The 24,304-nt window shown below is 39.9% G+C and overlaps 1 protein-coding gene across 1 annotated transcript in view; it reads left to right on the plus strand.

Annotated features, from left to right (window-relative positions):
• The first annotated feature begins 2,351 nt into the window (after window positions 1-2,351).
• PKP2 (plakophilin 2) overlaps window positions 2,352-24,304 on the plus strand; it is a 44,766-nt gene continuing 22,813 nt past the window's right edge. Inside the window, exons 1-5 of the mRNA XM_083827558.1 lie at window positions 2,352-2,703; window positions 10,334-10,446; window positions 13,060-13,754; window positions 18,474-18,612; window positions 21,605-21,812. Of these exons, the coding sequence (XP_083683684.1) occupies window positions 2,490-2,703; window positions 10,334-10,446; window positions 13,060-13,754; window positions 18,474-18,612; window positions 21,605-21,812 (1,369 nt within the window). The 5' untranslated portion in view covers window positions 2,352-2,489. The remainder of the gene's footprint in view (window positions 2,704-10,333; window positions 10,447-13,059; window positions 13,755-18,473; window positions 18,613-21,604; window positions 21,813-24,304) is intronic.

A 24,304-nucleotide genomic window follows, 5' to 3' on the forward strand; every position in this document is an offset into this window, starting at 1 on the left:
CCAGAAATCTCATTAAAAATTTTAAAGCCCAGAGAAAACAGCCACTTCTGTTGCCACAGATTTCACAAACACAAACATACATACTTGCACGATGAAGTTAATAATAATAATTCAATAAATAAGAAACAAAATATCAATAACTTAATAATTAAATAATTCAGTTAATTAATGAATTCAATAATTCCAAGAGAAGTAATGCCAATGTGGTAAGAGCTTGCAAAACCCTATGTGGTGTCAGTGGCATCTGAGGACACCCTCTACAAGAGTATTTTCTAAATCTTGAATCCATTTCAGGTGTATTGTATGCATAAAACCAAACTATAGAAACTATACAGAATTTATGTTTGTGCTGAAGTTCAGGAATGGAGAAGAGGGCAGAAAAAGGGAGAAGGGGAGGAAATGTTTCACATTTTTTAAAATGTTTTTTAATCTCCTCAGCAGTCCCCACTCATCTGTGCCTGCCAGTTCTTGACACCCAACAAGAACATAGTATCTATTGTTTACTGCAAATGCTTTTGTGACTGTCTGTATTTTACTAAAAGAATCTAACATAGTTTCTAACATAGTTTACATTCTTTCTGAGTTGTGATGTGTCTTCCCATTTGTTTTTCCTGCTTTATCCTGCTTGTTTTTCCATTTTTTATCCTTCCACTTCTCTGTTACATTTTCAGCCTGCCCGTCATAGTTATGCCACATAGCTCCAGCTTCCTCCTCTTCACAAATCCCTGTTCTTCTTTCCCACCTGGTACCCCACAGCTTATCGCCAGCCTTTCTGCTTCCATGCATAACCATTCCTTGTTCGTTATGAAGGAGCGTGTCGCTCCATCTCTCTTAACCAGTGAAACTATTTTTGCATATCATATGCAGCCATTAATATGACCTCTCCTGCGATAAGGCGCATGAGAACAAAAGGGGATGACGTGAGCCAGACCGAGTGACAGGACAGGACAGAACTGCCTCCTCCTCTTAAAGAAAAATGGGAGGGAGACAAAGAGTAAATCAAAGGCAAAAGGATTGTGCTGCTGCAATGTGTGTCAGCAAGCAGAACTCCTACACACGGAGCTAGTTCCTCCCCCACTCCTCAGTCTTCAGAGAATAAGCAGGAAACTGCTCCCACATTACGATGTACCCTAAAACAAGGATCATCCCACTCCCAGCCACCCTGTGCCCTCACCACTATGTCTGAAGTACTGGTTAAAAAAATAAAAGCCACACCCAGCTCATTTTGAGTGCCAGTGGCCCTCAGAAATATAGCAACAAATGAAGTTAAAAGCCACATTCACCTTTCATTTGCTTTTAAGAAATACCAGCTTTTAAGAAATACCCGATTTTCCATGAAAATGCCTACATTCAGTTTGTTGGTGTTTTTGTTTTGTTGTTTTTGTTCGTTTGTTTTTTAAATTGAGAAACCCTGGCTCATCTATTTATTTTTCTAAACGGAGTGTGCAAGTCTACACTTTCCTATCCAGAAGACTTTGCATGTCCCCTTTTCCAACCACCTCTCAAACCAACCTGATCCCAGGGCTCGTTTATACAGTAACTCCACGTCGTGTCCGAGACAGTGGGGGAGCTTGAGCCTCCATCCTGCTCCCCTTCACTGAGCCCTATTTCAGCAAGTAAGAAGCCACTTAGGACAGTAAACACCAGCACAGATGTTTGCAGAACAGCCTGTCGGGCGTTTTGGTTGTTGTTTGGTTTGGTTTTGTTTGTTCTTCCCCGGTCTTTAGTTGCGAAATTCCCTTGCCACCTTTTTACAATGGCACTGAGAGAAGACGGCTTCAGTTCACCCCTCTGCAAATCCTCTGGGCAGCCTGGAAACGTGGGAGAGCAGCAAAACTCCTCCGCCAGCAGCCCTGCACCTACTCCCAACACGGCCCCGCCCGAAAGTTTTTATCTTTACAGCGCGGGCCCGCTGTATGTAAAGCAGTTTCGTATCTTAGTGTAAGACGTAGAAGTGCCTAAACCAGCCAGCGTAATGCCAAATAACTACAGTGCAAGGCGTGTGAGGGGTGTACGTGTTTACAACAGCGTTCACGTCCAGCGGCTTCCCTCCGGGAGCCCCCTCTGGCCCCTGCGGGGCAGCCGGGGCTGAGGCCGGGGCCGGGGCCTGAGCTGACGCCGGGACCGGGCGGCGGCTGCCTGGGGCGGCGTGGCAGTGACCGCGCCCCACCGCCTAGGGCCGGGCCGGGCCGCCGCGTCCTTGTCCCCGTCAGGGAAGAAAGAAGGCGGGAGGGGAGGGGACGAGCGGGGCCGGGAGGGGAGAGGCGGTGGCGGAGGCACGGGAGGAGGCGGCCCGGCCCCGGCGGCGGGCGGGGAGGCGGTGGGGGCGCGGGCCGTGCCTGGCACCTGCGCGGCGGGCGGGGCAGGCCCCGGGGCCGTGCTGAGCGCGGGGCGCGGCCGGCCCCTGCCGTCCGTCGGCGGCCGAGCGGCGGCGGCGCAACAGGTTAGCGGAGCCCAGCGGCGCCCAGCCCGCCCGCCCGCCCGAGCTCATGGCCGGCCGCGGCCCCGGCGGCGAGCAGGGCTACATCCGCACCGTGCTGGGCCAGCAGATCCTGGGGGAGCTGGACAGCTCCAGCCTGGCGCTGCCCTCCGAGGCCGGGCTCAAGCTGTCGGGCGGCCGAGGCGGGGAGGAGAAGGCGCTGCGGATCCAGCGGCAGGTCCAGCAGACGCTGGCCAGGAGGAGCCGAGGCTCGCTGCACAACGGTGAGTGCCCGAGCCCCGCGCCCTGCCTGGCCCCCGGGGGTCTGGGGAGCCGGGTCGGGTCGGGTCGGGTCGCTGCGAGCAGCCGGTACCGCTGCGGGACTCGCGACATGCGCGGCTCTGTCGCGACTCTTGGTGCTTTTGGCCCGGGTGAGGAGTTTGTGCCTCCCCAGCGCTGCAGCTGCTCGCCCTGCACGGCTGCCCGAGGGATGGGTGGATGGGTGGGTGGATGGATGGATGGATGGGTGGATGGATGGATGGATGGATGGATGAGTGGAGACTGGGTCCTCCGACCGCAACAACCGTCTCTTGCGCTTGCTTGAGTAACTCCGTCTCTGCCCACTGGCCCTGTCTGCGAAATGAAATGGGAAGAAACGTTGGAAATGGTTTTCCTTGTTTCACCTCGAAGTGAACTAAAGGGGGGTTTGGCAAAATAACTCTAGGAAAGGCGTGGATGGGAAACGTTGGGCAGCAATGCTACCAGAGGGGAATTTACGCTGCTCTTGGACGTGCACGGTGCAAATGGAAGTCGCCACACGGTCAGACACATCCAGGATCTGCAGCATCAGGCCCCAGCAGGGTGACTTCGTCAGCGCTCAGGGTTTCAGGCCAGCTGCCTGCGGGGTGTAGTCTTAACTGCTAATAGGCAAGAAAATCATTGTTTATACAGTAAACTTAAAAAAATGTAATCTTGTTTTTACATACAAAGATATGGCAGACTTACAAGTTATATGCCCTGTTGCTACCGGTGTCATTATAGAAGCCGTCACCTTTCATTTGCAAAAAGCTATGAGCAAAGGGGCTTCAAATTTGTGACTATACTTCACTCACCTATCTTGTCAGGCAGAAGAATGTTTCCTCGTACTTCTGGCTTCCATCTAAAATACACCTCATGGCTGAAAAAGTGATGAAGAACATGAAAAACTGAAAAAGTTGGGGGTTGGAACTAGGTGATGTTTAAGGTCCCTTCCAACCGAGCTGTTCTATGAAAAAGAGTACAATGCAGGTGCGGACATATTCTGAAAAATTAGGCACACATATCACGTAAACAGGCATACATGGCTGTGTGATGTGCAGCTACGTGTGCAAGTCCTTAACTTGGCAGCTCTCATTTAAATAAGGTTTCTAAACAGTTCTTGGAGTAACCATTTCTTTTTCTGTCAGTAGAGAAGAGCAGCCTGGAAAAGACTTTCTAAAGCAATTGTTAACAAATGAAATGGTGTCATGAACCTGAGATCATGTCTCTAAACTGTAATAAAACTATGAAGACAAAGTTCCCATCTTTCTAGCTTGTCTTAGCTTCTCTGCAGTACATTAACAGACCTGACAGATTTAAGGATAGTTGTCATGGTGTGCCTTGTTTTTTCTAAAGGTCAAGTATTTGAATACTTTGCATTTCTGAGAGCCAAACTCTCAGGCTTCTAGATGAGGAGTGGCAAATGTCATGTCCGTTAGATGTATTGTTCGTGCATAACATGAACTTCTCTTCTTTAAGACATATTCTGGTGCCCAACTTACCATGCATTTTTTAGTCCCACTGCAAAGCTCAGAAAAAAAATAAATGGAACTAAAATGTATTCCATATATTCCATGCATTTATACATGCATATCTGTATATTAAAAATATATGCATATAGCTATCCATCTATGTATATATATCTGAAATACTTGTATGTCAAATGTCTATAATGTATTTAACATGCTAGCTTTCCTGAAAAAAATAAATGTATATGTGTGTGTTTATGTCCCACTGTGCTTTTTTTTCATAGAAGACTTGCACAAAGATTGAGTAGGCTTTAAAAAACATTTTAGTTTTTATATGTAAGCTACATCTTAAAATTATACACTATTTTATATACCAAAAAAATACCCACTTGACTAAGCCGTAACAGTTTTCTAGATAAATTCAGCAAAGGTTTTGTGTTGTTTGAAGTTGCAAGGAAGATAATACAGAGATTTAAAAGGGGTAAAAGCAGGTCCCTGTGCTATAACTGTCCTATCTGTAGGAGTATTTCAGACCCTGTTCAGCAAGGTACTTAGCACATACCTAACCAGAGTATTCACATACATGTCTAAAATTAGTTGGGCACATAACCACTGGGTATGGAAAATCAGTGTTAGCAGAAGCCTTACCCAGCATTGTTTGCACGCACCCGTTCTCCACTAACTGTGGTGGAGGCTTTTAAGCTGCAAGAAGTACCCCACCAGGCAGCATTTCTCCTTAAAGTTTTAGACCAAAGGTGCCTGCTTAGCCTTCAACATTACTTTTAAATAGAAAAATGAATGGAAAAAAGTTTGTTTGTTTGTTTTACCTCCTATCTTCGTATTGTTCCCCAGTTTATGCCCTTCCCCTTTTTAGGGTGTCTTTCCTTTTTGTTTTTTTTATGACAGATATTCAGGTCATCATCGGATTTGAGGGTTCTTTCAGCTGCTAAATGATTAAAATTACAATCTGCCTCAACTCTTTTTGAAGACATTGTAAAGCATTGTTTATAGTTTTTCAAGCATCAGTTTAACAACAGCTATAACTTTTTCAGTTCATCAGTTTCTGAACCTTTGGAAATTAAACATTGCTGCCCTGCCCTGAAAATTTTTGAACTAAAGTAGCCACATAAAATTTCTGAATGCTATTTAAAGATGGAAATGGAATGATAGATAGTTCAGCCTTATCAAAGAAAAATGGCATTCAGAGCGATATACATTAATGACTAGTGTTCTTCGTCTCACATGGTGCAACAATATTGATTTTTCCTTGTATACTTCAGTATATGATTCCACTTCTCTCTGATCTTGTTTGGCTTGGATTTTGATTTACTTTTAACTTCATCTATGATATTCATGTTTCTCTAGTGTAATTGCTGGACCAAAGTCTTTCTTCATGTACATCCTTACCAGGTCTGCTGTAAAAGATGAGGGCAGAATTTAGTAATATATCACACAAAACCAAATGGACCAATGGTCTATGTAGAGTTGCTTTCTCTAACACAGGGTGTTATAATCACAGAATATTTACAAAAAACAAATTTAAAGATTAAAGATTTTTTTTAAGATTCAAACTTTCATGGTTTCCAAATCAGCACCATTAAATGATTACAATCAGAGTCTTACTTTTTTCTTTATATTTCTTCACTTCTAAAATTCTTAATAGTAATTTTCTTAAACTTGCTTTTAGGAATTTGTAGGAGTTTCTTGTCCTCAGCTTTCTATTTTGCAGAAATCTTATCAAGTTTCGTAGTGATTTTATATCTTCATGGAAAAAAGAAATACAAAAAAGATGGGGTGGTGACTTCTGCTTTTTGTTGGCTTCATTAAATACCTCACCTCTGGTTTCTGAGCCAGAAGAAAAAAATAATAATTTGAGCATTTGTGTAAATGTACTGACCAGTGCAAAGTAAATGCTGGAATGTCCTTTGGGACCAGTCATGCTCTGGTAGTGTGATGAAGGGGCATGATCAAAAAGAAGGCTCTTTCATCTCTAGATGAGGTGATTCAGTGAAGTTTTTGATATTCCATTCCTAAATGGCACCAGCCCAGTCCATTGTGAGTGGTGAGGTATACAGAGGGATTAAAAGATGACAAACCAGGAATACTTATGAGTTTCTGTTGGGGATATAACCACCCACTTACCCTGAGCAGGAATGGAAAATAGATACTCAGCAGGCAGGCACTCAGCATGCATGAAAATATCATAGTCTGTAGTAGACTTCTGTGTACAGGGTACAGCAACATTAATTCCTGCTGTGGGAGGTTTAAAGCCAAAATTTTGGCTTTCACGGTAACCATTCAGGTACAAAAATGCTGAAAAAGATACACGGCTGAGAGGTAACAATGCACATGATTTGAGAGGAATCTGATACACCTACCTCCTTAATAGAGGATAATTGTCTTTTTCATGTCTCATATATCGTGGAGATGTCACTTGTCATTGTTATTTTCAAAGGCCAAGCACATAAGAGATTGATTTGTCTGCAGCTATAGCCAGCAATCGCTAGGGAGGAACTTTCAAGGCCTTTAGAAACATTGGGTTTATCACACCTAAGAGGGCTTGAGAAGAACCACTACAAGGCTGGCTGGATTTTTTTTTTCTCAATCATCTATTCAGTTGCCTTCCTGATAGTGTAATTATTATGTCAGGTCTCAAAATTTTGACATAGCTGTTGAGATATTAGGTGATTTTTGTACAGCTTTTATTTTAGGCTTGAGGAACAGTGAAGAGGTGTAGTGTTCCTCCTCCACTGTCCACGTTCAAAGAGCCAGCATTCCTGAACTCCTTCAGTTCAGACTGACAGGACAAAGGGGAGACTGTGATAACAGGTTGTATTCAATTGTCCACGCATGGGTGGCTGTTGTTCTTTGAGGAGCCTGAGTTTTCCAAAATATTCATGTTGGTTGACAGATGTGACACAGGGCCTGTAGGAAATCCATCCTTTCTTTGACTGGCTGCTGGAAACCAAGTGTGGTATCCAATGGACCCCTATGGATGAGTAACTGAATTCATATTTTCTGAAGAGAGAGTTTCAGTGAGATTTAAAACACTATTTCTCACAGTTAGAAAATATTAATTCTAACAGTAAATGTTAGACATAATACTTTAAATATAAAGACATATTTATAGACATAATACTTTAAATATATACAAATATTATTTTCTCTTCTCCTAACCAGTGCACTGATATATAAGAACTACCTAATGATTTTTGAATACATATAAAACTGAGCAAATCTGAGAGGTGAAAAATGTGTAGGTTTTTGTAGCATGTTGAAAACCTACCTGGAGGAAGCCTCACTGACAGAGGCAAGTTTTGATCAGATCACCCATCCTGCTTCTCATAACTAACAGAAAGGACCAGCATTCTAGTTACCACTTTTATCACACTGGCTTTTGGCACAAGTAAAGGGCCCATCTTGCAACCTACAGTTTATGCCTACCTAATAAATCTTCAGGTAAAACGCTGACAAAAAAAAAATAAATACTGGTACGGTAAGAGAAAGCAAGAGATACAAAAATGCAAAGTGTAATTCCGTAAGCTAACATATACACTTTATCTCTGAAAGAGAAAAATGTTTTGTTTACTGATGGATAGTTTCACAGGGAGACTGAGGGTTAAAAACAGATGACTGCTTAAAGCCACTGTTCAGCCAGAGATAAATGAGTGTTGCAATTTCTGAGTATGTTTTGCTATTACAAACAGGGCAACTGTTAGATGTGTAGTTTACGCTAGACTGCTTCATGGCCTTATTATTTTTATTTTATCCTGATTATTTTGTTTAGTAAAGACACAGAGTTCAGAGTTAACGAAAACATGCCAAAATTACTTACTCAAGGGTTCTTTATGTTCTAAGGAGATAATTTCTCGCTAAGTAGACTAGACAAAAATACTAAGTATAGAGAAACAATCATCTGTGAGTATGTACTTAAACATTAATTATATAAAAGTACTTTGATAGGTAGCAAAGAATAAAGCTAATCTTTAAAAAGCAGGCATAGACAATAGGCTAAGATGTGGTCTTACCAGGCACCTGAGGTTATACATTGGAATTATATCACAGAAATGAGAGACTTAGATGAATTTTCAGATTTTGGATGTCAGTGTATATTGGCAGGAAAATATTTGCAGTATGAAAAAAAAACAGTCTTCTGTTACTGCTTTGTCATGTACTTGGGTAACCTTTGGGCTGTGACAACCTTGTAATGTGTCATGAAGGAATTACTACAATCCAAATCATGAGTTAGACCAGGCTGCATCATTCTACTCTCATTGACGCCAAGCTAGCATGAATGTGTCTTAACAAATCACCTAATGCATGTTCAAATCTGTCTTGCATAGTCAAAGTACAAGAATTGGGATGATTAAATAAGTAAAAGTAACTGGAAAGTATGAATAAATTGGACTTCAAATTATTGCACTCAACTTTTATATTATACACAAATTTGGACTTATCCAGGTAGGTCTGTGCTAGTGGGAATCATTCACAAATTATTGCTGTTACATGAGTCTCTTGTTTCTTTTCATCCTTGTCGAGCCTTTACGAACTACATGCACTAAGGTGTGAAAGACACAAGAGTACAGAAGTTCCTAGGGATACCCACATGCAGCTGATGTCGCCAGGAGTTGAACTGCACAAACTGAAAACCTCAGCTCTTTGGAACAGATGCTAGGTGCTTTCAAAAATCCCATCAGGCTTTAGCCTGCATGTTTTTAGCACCTGAATTCCCTTCTGCATATGACTCCTAATATTTTTAGAAGTGAAGACTTCATCAGTTTGACCAAGTTAATGTTTTGCTTCTGCCATTTCCTGTATTCTTTCTCAGACAATATCAGCTATTTTGAAAATTCATGGCCAACTTCTTTATTAACTGGTATTATGTGTTCAGCCTCAACATCTGCAACCAACAGTGGCCCCATTTTTGACAGATTTGAGGAATATCTTGCCTTCTGCTTTTGATTTCTGTGTCACCTCTTCAAACCTGTGTTTTTTATATTCCTGTATGCAGATTCTCATAGCAACTTGCGAATCTCATGAACAGTCATTTTGGCTGTATCTGTTACAAAGCTTGACTTATTTTTTGTTAGTAGAAGGACTTTTCTTTCAAAATTCATTGTACCAGTGAAAGAGAAACAGCCTGAGGCTTTTGGTTCTCTTTCTTTTTTTTCTGTGCTTGTGTTTTCTTTTTGTTTTTTTTTGTTTGTTTGTTTGTTTCTTTATTTTTAATTTAAAGGATAGTGAGGTCCTAATAAAAGAAGTAATCACCAGGCACTGTTCCATTTTCAAAGCTAGGTTGTGGAAAGAAACTATCAAAGTAGATATGCTGTGGATCTTCTACCTTGTTTGGCAGATTAGTGAACCTTATAGGTACAGATTTGAAGTGTAATTAAACACCAATACTTTTTCAGCATTGTACACCACGTGCCTCCACAAGCCAAAGATTGTGTTTGTGGACTCAGGTTCTTTGGGTGAAGCACTAAGAAGATTAGTGAAGCATTACTTGTTCCAATATATTATCATTAAACTAGTGCGTAAGGGAGAAGAAACATCAGCAGTTGAGGTACACAGCTATGAAGTAAATAGTCTATGTTGAGTGTGTGGTATTTCTTTAGTGACAGTGAAAATTACATCTCTAGGGTTTAACTAGGCAGTAACAGAGTCATACACTTAAGCCCAGTTTGCTCAGTTGCAATCTACAGTTGCAGTATTTTAACTAGTTTGTGTACTGGGTGTGTTAGAGTCGGACTCTTAGGTAAACCATACGTACATGTTCAAAGCGGTCACAATGAAAAATAAGTTCTTGGTAGCACTTAATTATCTGTCATTATCTGGGATATTTAAAATATCAGCTTGTTGTGTTTAAATATCTTCCATGAAATAGCTGTGTGAACAATAAGACTTCTAAAAGTTAAATATGTCTTAAGTAAAATAAATGAGAATTATCTGAGGCCTGTGCCCTCAGACATCTTTTTTAGCCATATTTTGAATGCTATGCACTGAATGAAAACATCTTTCCGTCTTTCCCCTCTCTGATTTTCAGCTAGTATATATTATCAGCAGTGTATGAATCATTTCCCTAGTGCCCAAAACCATCCTTTATAGTAATATTATGTTTTGTTAAAATCTCACTAATTTTTATTTATAGGCAGTTTACACCGTGCTTCCAGTGTTCCGGAACATGTTTATAACATGGGGATTACTGAAAATGATTTTGCATCAAGATCTCAGTATGGTGTCTCTTACTACCAGTCAGACCAGGTGAGGAAAATGAATGGGAATAAGTGCATTACCAAATGCATAGTTTTGAAACCACAGATAACAGTATGTAGATGATATTTCAAGGTTTATTTGTTCACTTTTTGACGCCTGATTTCTAGAAAAAGAGGTTTTCATGATTGAGATCCATTAATGTTTTTCTCTCCTTCTGGTGACTTCTGAGCCCAGTGGCTAAACTCAACATAGTATGACAGATGGGCTTTTTGCAGTCGTATTGGTTTTGTGAGAATTGGCATGCGGGTAGAAAATGAAAAATCGTATTAAATGCCATTTAGGCAGAGGCTGTTGCAAGTCAGACCTTTATCCATCCCAGCAGCCAGCAGGTCAGTCAGCACATACTTAGCCCAAAGTAGCCAGAGGCCATGCTGGCATGTACCCAGATAAACATGTAGAGGTTGCTGGAGGGAGTTCAGCAGTCCTGCAGGGTAAAGAATGACAGGGGTTGGACCTAGGAATATGGTGAAAGAGGTTAGGGAATTAAGCATCCAAAACCACAGGAAAACAGATTGCACTAATTTCACAATGACAGGTAGAGTGTTCCTTATCATTTTAAATAATCCTGCTGTAATCTGTTTTAGCATTACAAGAATGTGAGTCTTTGTAATACAATAGTATTTCTAAGCTAATTACAGCTTCACTTTTTATTTTGACCCACTTCACTTGGGTTCATGGCCTAAATGCTAAGATAAATAGCTGATTTTCTTCAGGGTTCATGACTCAGCTCATAACTACTATGAACCAGTTATTATATGGTTGAGGGAGCAACCATATAATTTGGTAATCAACGCATAGCTCAATTAACATATAGCTTGGAAATCACACAGTAGCAGTGCTGCTGCATGATCAACATCAGTAAACAAATCAGTTCAGCTTGGGAATAGGAATATTTGTTTTATAAATAGTTTAGGGGGCAAATTCTTTCTTAATTTCAGATGACACAAGAATGGCATATTTTCATGGAGTGAAATAACCTGGCAGCTGGCAAATTAATTAATCAGCTCTGGCACTCTATGGCAAAAGTTAGAACCATTTACTTGACTACATTTGTCCTCCTATTCTTTGTTCTCACCTGTCACCCAGTCCCTAGCATTTGATGTGAATCTGTTCTTTTTAGAAGAGAGCAAAACGAGGAAAACTAGATGTGACATAGGAACAACAAGAAAATAGTACAACTTTCCTGACAGGAGAAGAAAAAAAAAAAAAAAAGGAAATAGGACATACTGTCCTCCCATGCTGCCATAAAAGTCAGAAAAAGCCACAAGGTCTAGTATTTCACAAAAGCATTCTTTTCTTTACCACCAGACAAGAGATAAAGAAAAGATATCCTTGCATAACTCCTGTAGAATAAACAGATAGCCCCAATGATCTTAGTCTCAGCCTAATAGATTCAGCAACCTTTGCTCCTTTTGTGAGTCAGTTATCACCCTCAATAATTCCTCAACAGTTAAAGAAAGGGATTTCAGTCACTATCTGCTAAGCCCTATCTCTTCAATGAATAACATCAGTGTAACTTCACTGTTTACCTTTAAAAATGTCTGTAATATTACAATACTTTAATACAACATGAAAATATGTGGGACTTAGGTTTATGGCTGGATGCTACTGTGCTCACTACTACTACTACTACTACTACTACTAATAATAATAATAATAATAATAATAATAATTGGCCATCGCTCCTCTATGTAAAGCAGATAGTCTCCCAAGTTGATTTAGTTCTGGAAAGTGTTGAATATGATCCAGTTTAGAACATAACAGTTCAACAAAAAGGTAGAAAAATAGGAGAGAACCCAAACAACATCCGTACAGTAAAAAGTTTTGAAGACACATCCTACAAAGAAAGGTTGAAGGAAGTGGATTTATTGAGATTAGAAAAGAGAAAACTGGAAAACAAGAATATGATCGATTACTGTCCTTGCCCACTGGGGACAGGAAAATAAAAATAATCTTAAATTGTAGTTGTAGATTAAGGGAAACCATTGAGAAGGTGAAATGGTTATTTTGATTTCCTTGCAATGTTATGGAATCTCATTCATTTTCAGTATGAAGTTAAGCAAACAGGAAAGAGAATATGTCTCTTTACTAGATCCTCCCACAGTGTGAACAGGAGAACAAAATAACCTCTCAATGTCCTGTCAAGATGAACATCATAACAATATACAAGTGTTTTAGTATATTTTAATATCTGACTGACTGATTATCTTCTGTTGGGCAGCCTTGAGTTTAATTTCAATAATTGATGTGAGTGTTAATCCTCAAGGACTTTCAAGCTGAAACTAAAATCTCTGTTTACAAATACTGCTCACTATCAGGTATAATTGACTTGTGCACCTATTTTGAGGTAGTGACAGAAGACTAGTTCCTTAGACTTTGTCTCCTAAAGTTTAGATCGTACTTGTTCTTACCTTTGTTAGGCAGATACAAAGAAGTATTGCAGAATCCCATTTAATAACCAGTTTTGGTGATGTTCACATTTTATTTTCTTATTCTCTTAGCAGACCTTATAGTTTTTATCTTTACATTACTGGTTTGATTTCTTTGGTATTAATCCTAAATGCCGTGATCTGACTTTTTTTTTTTATGCACCCTTAACAGGTGGCCTCACCATCCTCTTATACAAATGGCTGGGGGACAAGAGTTACTTACAAGACAATGGAAGAGAGAGGTCAAAGACAACCCCTGAAGAGATTAGAGGTTTCACCCCAGCGGGGTCCTGAAAGATTGTCATATGTGTCCAATGATTTTCACTATGACAGACGGTTTTCAACTGGATTCTCTCCAAGGCATGGAGATAATAGGAGACCCACCGGGACTGTCCCACCAAGATATGCTCGGTCTGAGATTGTTGGTTACACTCTTCGTGATTCAGTGAACAGGGGACGCTCTTTTAAAAGACACCCCCAGATGGTGGCTGTTAATGACACCATCCCTGATGGTGTCCCCCTTAGCCCTTCTGCACTTCTGTACCATCAAGCAGGCAACAGTCGCAGTATGACCAACCTTTTAGAGAAAGAGAACTACCTGACATCAGGTAGTGCGATGGGACAAGTAAGATCACCAACTGCTTCCCATTTTGGGTCTCAGAACAGGCAATCTTTTAGGTCCAGCTGGCACCAAACTACTTTCAGAAACACACAGACCAGGAGGGATGCTTCCCAGCCAGCTTCAGTAACCGGTGTTGCTGCAGAAACAGATGGGAAGAGGATGTCATTGACAGCTGCTATGGCAGCAGCAGGGAGAAATGGTTTCCTGCAGAACGAACAAGTCACCATCAATGGATCTCAGCTAGGGTAAGCATAAAGCAGGACCTATCTAGGTTATGGGGTATCACAGCTGAAAGGAACGTATTTGTTTAAGAATGGAAAGTAAACTATACAGCCAACATAGTGTGAAAATTCACTTCCAGTGCAGCAAAGGAAAGAGAGAAAAAATGCACGTGTATGCACATCCTGCAGGGTCCACACCTCTTGCTCATGTTCGGGATCACCTTTTTCCAACAGTTGATCATATGTTTAAGGAGACACAAAGTAAATGCTGAGCAATTTACAACTTAAATGATGTTACACAGTAATGGAAAATTTTTTGCTTGTAAGAAACCAAATGATTTTATCACTGCTTCTCACTAGAGTACATCAAAAATATGCCAATGCATATTTTGCAATTCGGCTTTTGGCAGATTGACAACCTTCAGTTGAAACTTTCATGGTTCCAAGGAAACTTTTTTGTTTTGACAAACTTCATTAAAACTTAAGCAGAAATTTCTTCCTTAGAACATTCATCCTTAGAACAAATATAAATTGCTCTGAATTTCAGGACCCCAAAGCCTCTCGTGAACAAGGGAACCATATTTTGAGGTTTTGTTAGCCCCAGTGGTAGGGGCTCCAGCAGATTCCTTAGTGTGTTTCTGAGCCACAGACAGCTATTTTGATATTCGATCACGTGTAGAAGCAATTTTGGTTCTTCTGCAGGTGCAGTCATTGGCATCTAGTTGTCTGCCTGCACAGATGTCAACCAAAGTGTTTTTCACACCTTCAGGTGTAAACATCTATCTTCAGTCATTGTGCAGGTGGCTTGCTTGGGAAAGTGCTGAACTCCAGGTGAAAGATTTGTAACCTATTGGAAATCTCTTTGGCAGTGTAACTCCTTAAGTGACAGTTTTTCAGTTCAGCTTTTGCTGGAAGTTACAAAAGAAAATGATTGGAAGTACTATGAAAGCTTCTGAAGTTCCTTTTGCAAATGTCAACACATTTCATTTATCTCAGTACTTCTGACCATTTAATTTACTTGCACATATCTTTAGATTTTCAAATAAACTAGGTTCTACTTTGGATTCATAGCTAGATTTTTTTGAGGGGGGAGCAAGGAGCTCATTGGTCTACCCAAAGTTTTAAAAAGTTTCTTTAAGATATAACAGCTTATTTTAGTGAGAGGCTGGTGAAAATTGACATGTGAGATAATTCCCCAAGAGATTTGGACCACTAGATTCTTAAATGATGAGGAAGGGACTATAGTTATTTTAGCTGACTGAAATCAGTATTTGTTACATTTGCTTATATAATTGCTCATGATATCCACATAGATTATTACTCTTTTCTGATGTCTAAAATACATATTTAGTAAGTCCCCTTGTAATTCTCATCACTGGAAGGGCTTGATGTAGAAGTCCTATTTTGGTTACAGTACATTCCGGTTCATCCACATCTCACTACTGCACAATTGAATGTCGAATTAAGTGTTTAAAACATAATAAACCAAATTTTGCTTTGGCGTACACACAGCTGTCAAATTAGAGCTATTTCACTTAAGTCCATCATATCACCAGACATACGGTTTCTTCCAGCAAGACTTCTCCGTCTGAGATGTTAGTAAAGACTTTTGCATTTCTTATCATTTCCCATTCTCTTTGATTTCAGAGTTGTACTATGTGATAGATTGCTCCCTTATTTGTTGCTCCCTTAATAATGGAAGGGACAATAAAGATAAGCCCATTTTCAAAGTAATTTGATTTTTCCAGAAATTTGTACTTCTAATACAAATAACAGTTTAGGACTTTTCAAGGTTAAGGTTTAATAATTAAGAGCATGCTAAATAGTTTAGTAAGGTTAAAGAGAAATATTGGACTAGTTCTGTATAGAATTTAAAATTATATAAATGTATTTGCAAACTTTCTGTAGAAGAATAATTCATGCTATGAAATCAAAGTAGAAAAAAAAAACAGTATAGAGATGCTATCTCTGAATCTTCTGGTAGAGTGAAGCAGTTAAAAGCATCCATATATCAAAGGAAAGAGAGGGATACCACCTGAAGCTATCTGAGAAACAGCTTACAACGCCAGACCTCTAAATGGGCTGAGGACTGTCACAAAATGATCAGAAAACACAGTATATTTTGAAAAGGTTATATTCTGGAAATTAAGATGAAGCTACAACTGGTCAAATCATTCTTTTTTAACAATCATTGCTTGAATATCCCTTTGTTTGTCATCAATACACATGCTCATTAGCCATGTGGCTTTTAGGTTTGCCTGTAAATATTTTGAGGATAGAATGGAGTAAATACATCAAATTCTATTTCAACTGAAGTTGGAGTGCTGTAACTTGTTGAATACCATTGAGGGTCAAAGATTATATTGCATCCTCATTTACTGTCTGATAAAACTTTAGTGAGAACAAATGTTGTTTTTCATCCAACGAGAGCAGTCCTAGTACGGCAGCGTACAACATGAGGGAAAGATTTTGGTTACTACTCATGAAGGAGTATCAGCCTTGAAGGGATGGTACTGGTGGATTTTGGGCTGCTGTCAGTCTCTGTGCAGTTCTGCACATCCAGCACTTAGAAATTTGGTCTCTGGCCATAGATGCATTTTTCTCAGTCTGGCAGGCTGGTGACTGCTGGTGGGCCTCTACTACTCTAGTACGTCCCTGGCATCCTGAGGCTGAGTTCCCACGTATTCTCTGATATCCCATCAGGGATCAGCTCATGCAGCTCTCTTGACCTTAGAAAGTGCATGGATAGAGTCTTTATTTGCCTGGTGAAATGACTCACAACTTAACGCGTAAGAGATGTCTGCCACTACATAGAAGGTGGCCAAAATTGTTAAAAGGTCTCCGAAGTTACTACACTAACTTGCAGGGAGGAAGGCGTGCACACATATGTAACATGCTCACAAAAGCCTTGTTGATTTAAGAAACCTGGCTAAAACCCATGCTGGAAAAGCCTGTTTTTCTGTTCCCCTTAAGAGAGACTAAGAACGAGAAATATGATCTGTTTTTTGTTTCCATACTCATTGTTCAAGATCTTGAAGTAAGTTTCTGGTCAGTACATCCCACTTGCAATGAAAGTAACTTAGTAGCTACTTTGTTTTAACTCAGGGCTAAAGTAAACTCAAAATCTGAAAGCCCTAAGCACTGCCAGACCAGAGCCCTGGGCGCTACAAATAGCAACTGTTGTTCTGTCTAATTGCACTTTGACTTAACTTCTCCATTGACATCCTCAGCGCACTGTCCACTTCATTTCACCTTTGTCTTGCACAAGTATGCTTCAGCATCCATATATGCAGCATATTTGCTCAAAACGCCAATTCAGGGGAGGGGAGAAGACAGGAAATAAGATGATTTACACTGAATGGAAATGTAAAGTCAGGTGGAAACCTCAGGGTACTGGAGCAGAACTTAATTTGGAGCATGTGCATCTTCATCTCTTTACTCTCCTTACAGCCATACTAATTGTCTTTTGCCTTGTGATTTACAGGATAGCTAGAAGAAAAAAAAAAAATCTAACAACAACCTTTTTTGTCTCAGAGGTCATGAGTTCATCACAGATATTTTGGTCTGATTTCAGTGCATTTGTACCAGGATTCTCTGTGAGAGATCTGCCTGATTTCTGCCAGCTTGTCTCTACCTTGCCTCTCCACAGCCTGTTCTGGGCAAGCCTGTGCTTCCAGGCTCTTTTGTTCTTGCCAGTCCATCACTGAGATGGCCTCAGAGCTGAAGAACCTAGTGGCTCCTGGTACAGTGCACAAACACATGCTTTACATGTGGTTCTTTTCTCAATATTAAAACATTTCTTATTTGAACTTCACTAATCTGAACATCATGTATTATTTAACATTCCATCTTAGTTAAAAGAAAAAAAAAACAATTTAAGCAAATGTGTTTCCCAACCACCTGTTTACCAAAGAAAGTAATTGTATCAAAATTTCAAATTTTAGATGTACTTGCTGAAACGATTCTCATGAAAACCATTCTGATTCAAGTGAATCAGGATGATGAAGATGACTACCCTCACTGTGGTTCACAAACTGCCCTCTATTCCCTGTCTGGCCAGACTGTGATCTGGTTGTACAAATTTATTTAGTTAAAAAAATAAATAGAATAGGTGTGGTTTTGTGTCCCCACGCACACTTTTTTTTTCCTTTCCTTTTCTTTTTCCTCCCTCCTCAGGGTGGGGAGTGTTTGAAACCAACAGTAAGTAAAAAGGCTGGGGAACATAACCACCCAGGTTATCCCAGAGTTAATGCACCTGATTGTGCCATGAATTGTTTCGTTCCCTCTACTAGGAAAAAAAAATGGGTGTGGTGATCTTTCTTTCCAGTTTTTGATATGGTCTAGCACAATTATTATTCAAGCAAACATGCAGGCAGTTAGAAAGAAAATGGCCATGCATATTTTTAATCCTACCACAGGCGATGTACTTACTCAATTTACTCAAGGTGATTGCAGCCCTTCAGCTGCTAATGGTTCCATGTTGTTTTTATAATTTCAAGAATGTCTTGTTTTGTCCACAACCTCTTATTGCTGCAACAATTCAATTTATGATTTTCTCTTCCCCCAGAATATTAACTTCTCTTAAAGGTTTTATAATATTTTCTTCTACTAGTAAGATAATAATTTTCTAAGTAAAGCTAATTGAAAAATATGAACAGTGTGGTATCACAAGAAAATTCACAGGATAAATGATGATTTTCTACAGTCTTTCTTCACTATATTTTCTTCAATTATACTTTTAAGGAGCCCAGAAGGGGAGATGACTCTGGAGCATGCAGTGAGCATATTGAAGAGTGAAAATACACAGTCAATACCTAGGATTCTTGCTGCAGTGACTTTCATACAGCATGAGTGTTTCCAGAAAGCAGAAGCCAGAAGAAAAGTAGGTGATTTTTTTATACAAGCTTCCATCAGGTAGAGCAAATAACCATACTATATGGCACTGTTTACCAACATGAAAAAATGCATTCCAGGAAACCATGTAGGATACTGATGTTGAATATTTTCCCTAAAATATGCTGATGCCTTTTGCTGCAGATTATTTAGGTCTGTAGAGTAGCACTGGTCTATGCTAGCCGAAGTTTGGGTTTTAGCATTTTGTGATAGGAAACATGGAAATGTAGAGTAAGAAAGGACATCAAGAATTCACCCAAACTATTTGTAATTGCAGATGTTTCTGACCTTTTTAAAAATAAAAAATAAAAAAAAAATACCCACAAGCTTCCTTAGACAATCAAGGAACTTTACTACTCAGTTAAAGTATAATTAAATCTTCCTTTTGCAAACCAAGTTCATTAGTTTCTATTTTGTCTTGATGGATGTGGAAAAAAATGTCAATTTTTCAGTCCCTTTTATAATGATTTTTCATGTGTGTTGAGGCTGCTAAGTGTATACCTGCTCAAGCCTACTCTTTTGCAGGCTAAATGAACATAATTCTTTCAGCCTTTATAAGTCGTAGAGTCTGAACTTTTTATCAATATAATTGCTCTCATCTCTCATTTTTGACTGGCATGCATACACTATTGGTGCAGAAATATCCCAGAAATAGGAAGTCAGGGAGTACCCTGCAAAATTATCCAAGCTTCAGGGTTTGCTAGGACCACACAAATGTGTTAAAACAGGATATGGATGAGGCAAACTGATAGGGGCTTGCTAGGACTGTACAAACACATTTATATATTGTATAGATTGATCAAACAGGTCAAACTCTTAAAAGTTTTTTGAAAGGGCATATTAAAAATATTCTCTTCTTCATCTTTCTTTAAATTTCACTGTTAAACAGAATCATGGTTCATTTGACTGATAGTTTTGTATATTCATGTGTACAGCAGCTGTTTATTTTACTTTAACCATTTAAAAAATATCTTACACTTGCTTTATTTCATGATTTGCTCAGTATTACTTATATGTAATTTCAGTGTGAACTCTGTATTCATGTATATGCAGTCCAGTTCGGTGACAACCAGACATCACTCAGTCCTTTAGTAGTTTTAGCGTACTTCACTGTAGGTCAAACTCTGTTTTGGAAAGAACATCTGTATAATTAGCAGCTTTAACTTTAGTTTGAGGACAGAGCTTCAGAATTGAATGTGTGAAGGTGGTTTATTATTCAAACCTGTCTCAGGCAGCTTCCCTGAAAAACAGGCAGAGGAGTAAAAATGTTCAAACTGAACCAGTCAGCCTGAAGCCTTCTTCTGTCTTCCTGTCTATCCCACATATCCTAGCTGAGCCTCTCTATTTGGTGCCCATCAGACCTTTCTTTGTTTGCGTTGTCTTATTTGCCATTTTTAGCCATTCAGTGTGCATTCCTTTTCTCTGCCTCCTAACGCTTTGTTCCCCATTACGTGATAGTCTAGTGGCTTTTCTTTTTTCTTTTGAACATGTGGTCTTACAGAATTTTGGTGGATTTTGTCTACCAATGAAAATTTAGACAGACCAATCAATAGCTTTTTTAAAGCTCCTCTGCACATGGGGTCCAACTAACAACACCTGTTTTACGAGAGCTACAACTCACTTAAAATTACTGACAGTAAGTCTGCATAAATGTTTGAATTAAAAACAAAGAAACAAATAAAAGAACCGTAAGGTATTGGTGTCAAACAGGCTTATCTACTGTAATAAAATGTGCCTTTGCCTTCAGAGTGTTCTAATCTCTGCTTACCTTCAGATATAGATTTCTGTATTTCCTTCTGTTAGAATCTGGGTGTTTTTGAATGAATGCAGGGGAGATCAGGTCAACGGGGCAACAGCAGCAAGAAACTGCCTTTTGTACAGTGGAATCAGAGGACAGGCAGACATGCAGTGTAGTTTGCTGGGGTACAAAGGGCAAAAGGCTTTGTTGCAGTTCATTTCTTCTGGTTCCCAACAACTGTTGGTCATATCAAATTCTTTTTATCGTTGGGCTCTGGAGTGCTCAAAACAGTTATATCAGATGTCTAAGTCTTTCATGTGCTGTCACTTCTACACAAGGATGAGTTTGTCTTCAAAACCATATGGCATTTTTAGATGCTGGAGGAAACCATCCTCAATTGTACATGAATGTAAGATATTTTCTATTGTAATCTCACTCCTAAATGAGCCGAGGCTTGATTATACCACATCGCAGCTCATCTTGCATTCATCATTTGTCACAACACATAAAACTTGGAAACTATTTGTTTCCATACAGCTGTTGTAAAATAACATCTTCTTAATTCTTCATTCATTTGGGGCCAGAATTTCATTTTCTAAAAATTAGACACTGAAGAGTAGTCTTTGTTAAACGTGGGTGGTTCAGTAGTTGACTAGCTTACAATGTTTAATGGTTTATATTTTGAAGTTCTTTATTTTTTTCTCAGTATGCCACAGATAAGTACCAAGTAAACTGTATGCTTGCTTAACATATAGTCACCACATGCACAGAAGTTAACAGGGAAAAGTATTATCTTTTCCACCAGCCTGGCTCTCGAGAAAAAAATACAATCTGGCACATCAGGAACATGTTACATCCAGAAATCTCAAAGCAGTTAATGAATGTTCCAGAGTTAAATCTCAAATATACATCTCACCAACGTAGAAGCTAAAATACAGAGCAATCAAATGTCTTGTCAGCGAGTACAAATCTGTGGCAGAGCTGGAAGACAGCTAGTTTCATTCTCTTGCATTAATTACTAAAACATGATGCCTCCCTTAGGTGTGGATTTGAACTATGACTCATATGAAAGCCCAGAAGTTAACATTCATGTCCAAATGATTAATGATCTGTACTTCAAGTGTTTCAAACAAGCAAATGAAAAAGGCCCTACAACAATAAAATTTTGGCAAGGGGAAGAGGGAGTGGATTTTGTCATTTTCAGTATCTAACTATTCTCTGCTGCATTTTCTCTTCCTCACAGGTTTTCTCACTTGGTGGTATCCCCAGACTTTTACAGCTTCTCGACATTCAGAACGAGGACATTCAGCGGGCAGCATGCGGTGCTTTGAGAAACTTGGTGTTTGAGGACAATGACAACAAACTGGAAGTGTCAGAGCAGAAAGGGATCCCAGTCTTGCTCCATTTACTTCAATACACCAAGGATGTGGAAACTAAAAAGCAAATAACAGGTAGCCTTCTGTGCCTTCAAGCGTGAAGTGCTTTAAGTAGTGCACAGGCTTTCCATGTGAGGTGCCTGATTGTTTACTTACTCCAGTGTTTAGTGACTAAATAAAAGAGCATTGTTACCTTTTTTAAACTCTTCTCTTACAGTGAAATTCCAAGGTCCTCAGACCCAATACCAGTCTGTGTGTAGACAGCAGGAAGAGAGTAGGAACTGCAACTTTCCCTCTTAAAGCTTCTTTAGAAGTGACATAGGTCTATATGTTTACGGGAACCTTAAAGGTCTTGATATTCCAGAGAAGAAAGTAAACCTCTAAACAGCAAATTCTTCCAGACCATATTGATGAACGCTGCTCTGAGCAGTCCCAGAGGTGCAGGGGACCATAATTATTGCCCACTACTTCCACTGCAGCTCAGCCCTCACTGTGCTGCTGCAAGCTCCTTGTTGGAGACTGTGCTGGGTCTGTCCCCCAGAACTGTCAGGTGCCAGGTATAGAATGCAGGTGCCCTGCTTCCCACAAACCCTACAGCCACACATTTCTACTTTGAGCTCACTCACTGCTAGCAATTTACACCCCAGAGCCCATCTTCTCAGATGAGTGAAAAGCAGAAAACCCTGCCACAGAAACACTGTGCATCCTTTCTGTGTGCAAGGGAGAGAATTCATGGAGAACATCCATTTTTTTGTAAAGATGATATGACACAGTCAGTGGAGTGACCTGCTTTCTTGATTCAGTTTTTGTGGGGATTAGGTTCTCATCCTTTTTGTTCCACTTCCTTGATGAACTTCTAAAAATGAGTGTGGCCCATTGTGATCTTGGAGGAAGAGCCCTTTGGATCAAAACCTCCATATTACATGTTTTGTCATACATCAGTGCAATGGAAGGAATGCTGGGAGTAAAAGGCCACCATTTCTCACAAGAAACCTGTGGTTACCACCCCATTGGCTTTGAGGCAGCCAGTTAAGAAATGCCCACCACTTCGTCCCTGCAATGCTGTCTGATCATAGTGTATCACTCGGAAGCCAGTTGCTGGTGACCCACATTCATTTTAGTTAGCATGCAAAGGAAGAACAGGTTTATATTTTACAAATGGAAGAAAACCTTATGAATAAATGAATGGAGATTTATTTCAAGTGTTCTTTAAAGACATCAGCAACAGAAGCTATTAAAATAGCAGTGCTTACAAAGATACAGAAGGTGTCAAGCAGCCCTGCCTTGAAGCAAAGGCATGTTGAGACCTTCTGTAGTTCTGCATTCTTTTAAGTATTTAAAATACTGTGCTCCCTAAGCTGGAGAACAAAGCTTTGTATTGTTGGCTCTTTTGGCTCAGTTCTACAACTCTGCAACATTAAAATGTCTTGAAGTTTTTCACGTTCATCAGATGCAGAACTGAATCTGCATTAATTTAATAATCATTAAATAAATTATTGCATAGCGTGTTGTCTTTTGGTGCATTTACACACCAGTGAGGCAAGCAGTGAAAATGGTGGCACAGTGGCCAGAAAACTTTGTTCATTTTTTTGCTAGCAATTCTGATACAAGATTTGCCTGTTTATGCAGGAGGACATGTACAGATATGGGTACTGTGGATATTGTCTTCCCCTTCAGTAGTGCGAAAACCGATGAAGAGTCACCTTTTTTCTGGAATTACTGCTGTCACTGAACATTTATTTATGAAGTATAGAAGACACTAAGAAAACATCTAGGCAATATTGAGCAAGTTGTTGTAGTTGGCATAAGGCAAAATATTCTGATGTTATTTCATGTCTATCAGCTGCAGGTGATGGCTTTAAAAATTAAGGACAAAAGGAGTATTGCATAATTTCAAGACCAAATGTGCAGTCAGGAGGAAGAACACTGGGTTCCTTGGTGAAAATGTCTCTACAGCAGATTTTCTGCCGTCACTTGAGGAATTCTTCTTGCTCACTAGCAAGTTGTGAGGAGCCCACAGGGCACAGGACAGCCTTGTTGATTGATTTTCTCTGAGAATATTAACCTTGCTTCCAGCCACATTTCTTTCCCAGCCCACACAAGGCAGGCAAGGAGCAGGCTGCAGGCAGAAAGCAGGCAATCACTGTTAGTGTGTGCTTACTGAGGTTGGTACTTCCAGATGCTCTTGGCATGTACAATGATATCTAGGAAACAGTGGAATTACTGTTCTGTAGGGGCTGCGTCATAAGGCTTTTCCAAGTGCAGTGCAAACTTCTGAATGCCTTTCTACCAAAATGGTTAAACCCCACGGAGCAAGTTTCCCTGAATGATTGGTGTCTCACCTACAATTTTGTTCCTCCTTTTTCATTGCCTTTGGCTTCCTTCAGGCCTAGAGGAATACCATAGCTATGCATGCAATTGCAATGGAGTATTGTAACAACATACTTCCAGGAAAAGGTTAATGCAGAATCAGGAATTCCACCTCTTCAGCAAGAGAAGGGTGCCTGTCTTTCCATATCATACTTGTTAGTTGCCTGTAAATTAGAGACTTCCAAAAGTGTGGTAAG

The sequence above is a fragment of the Anser anser genome, assembly GCF_964211835.1.
Source record: "Anser anser genome assembly, chromosome: 1".
Taxonomy (NCBI): Eukaryota; Metazoa; Chordata; class Aves; order Anseriformes; family Anatidae; genus Anser; species Anser anser.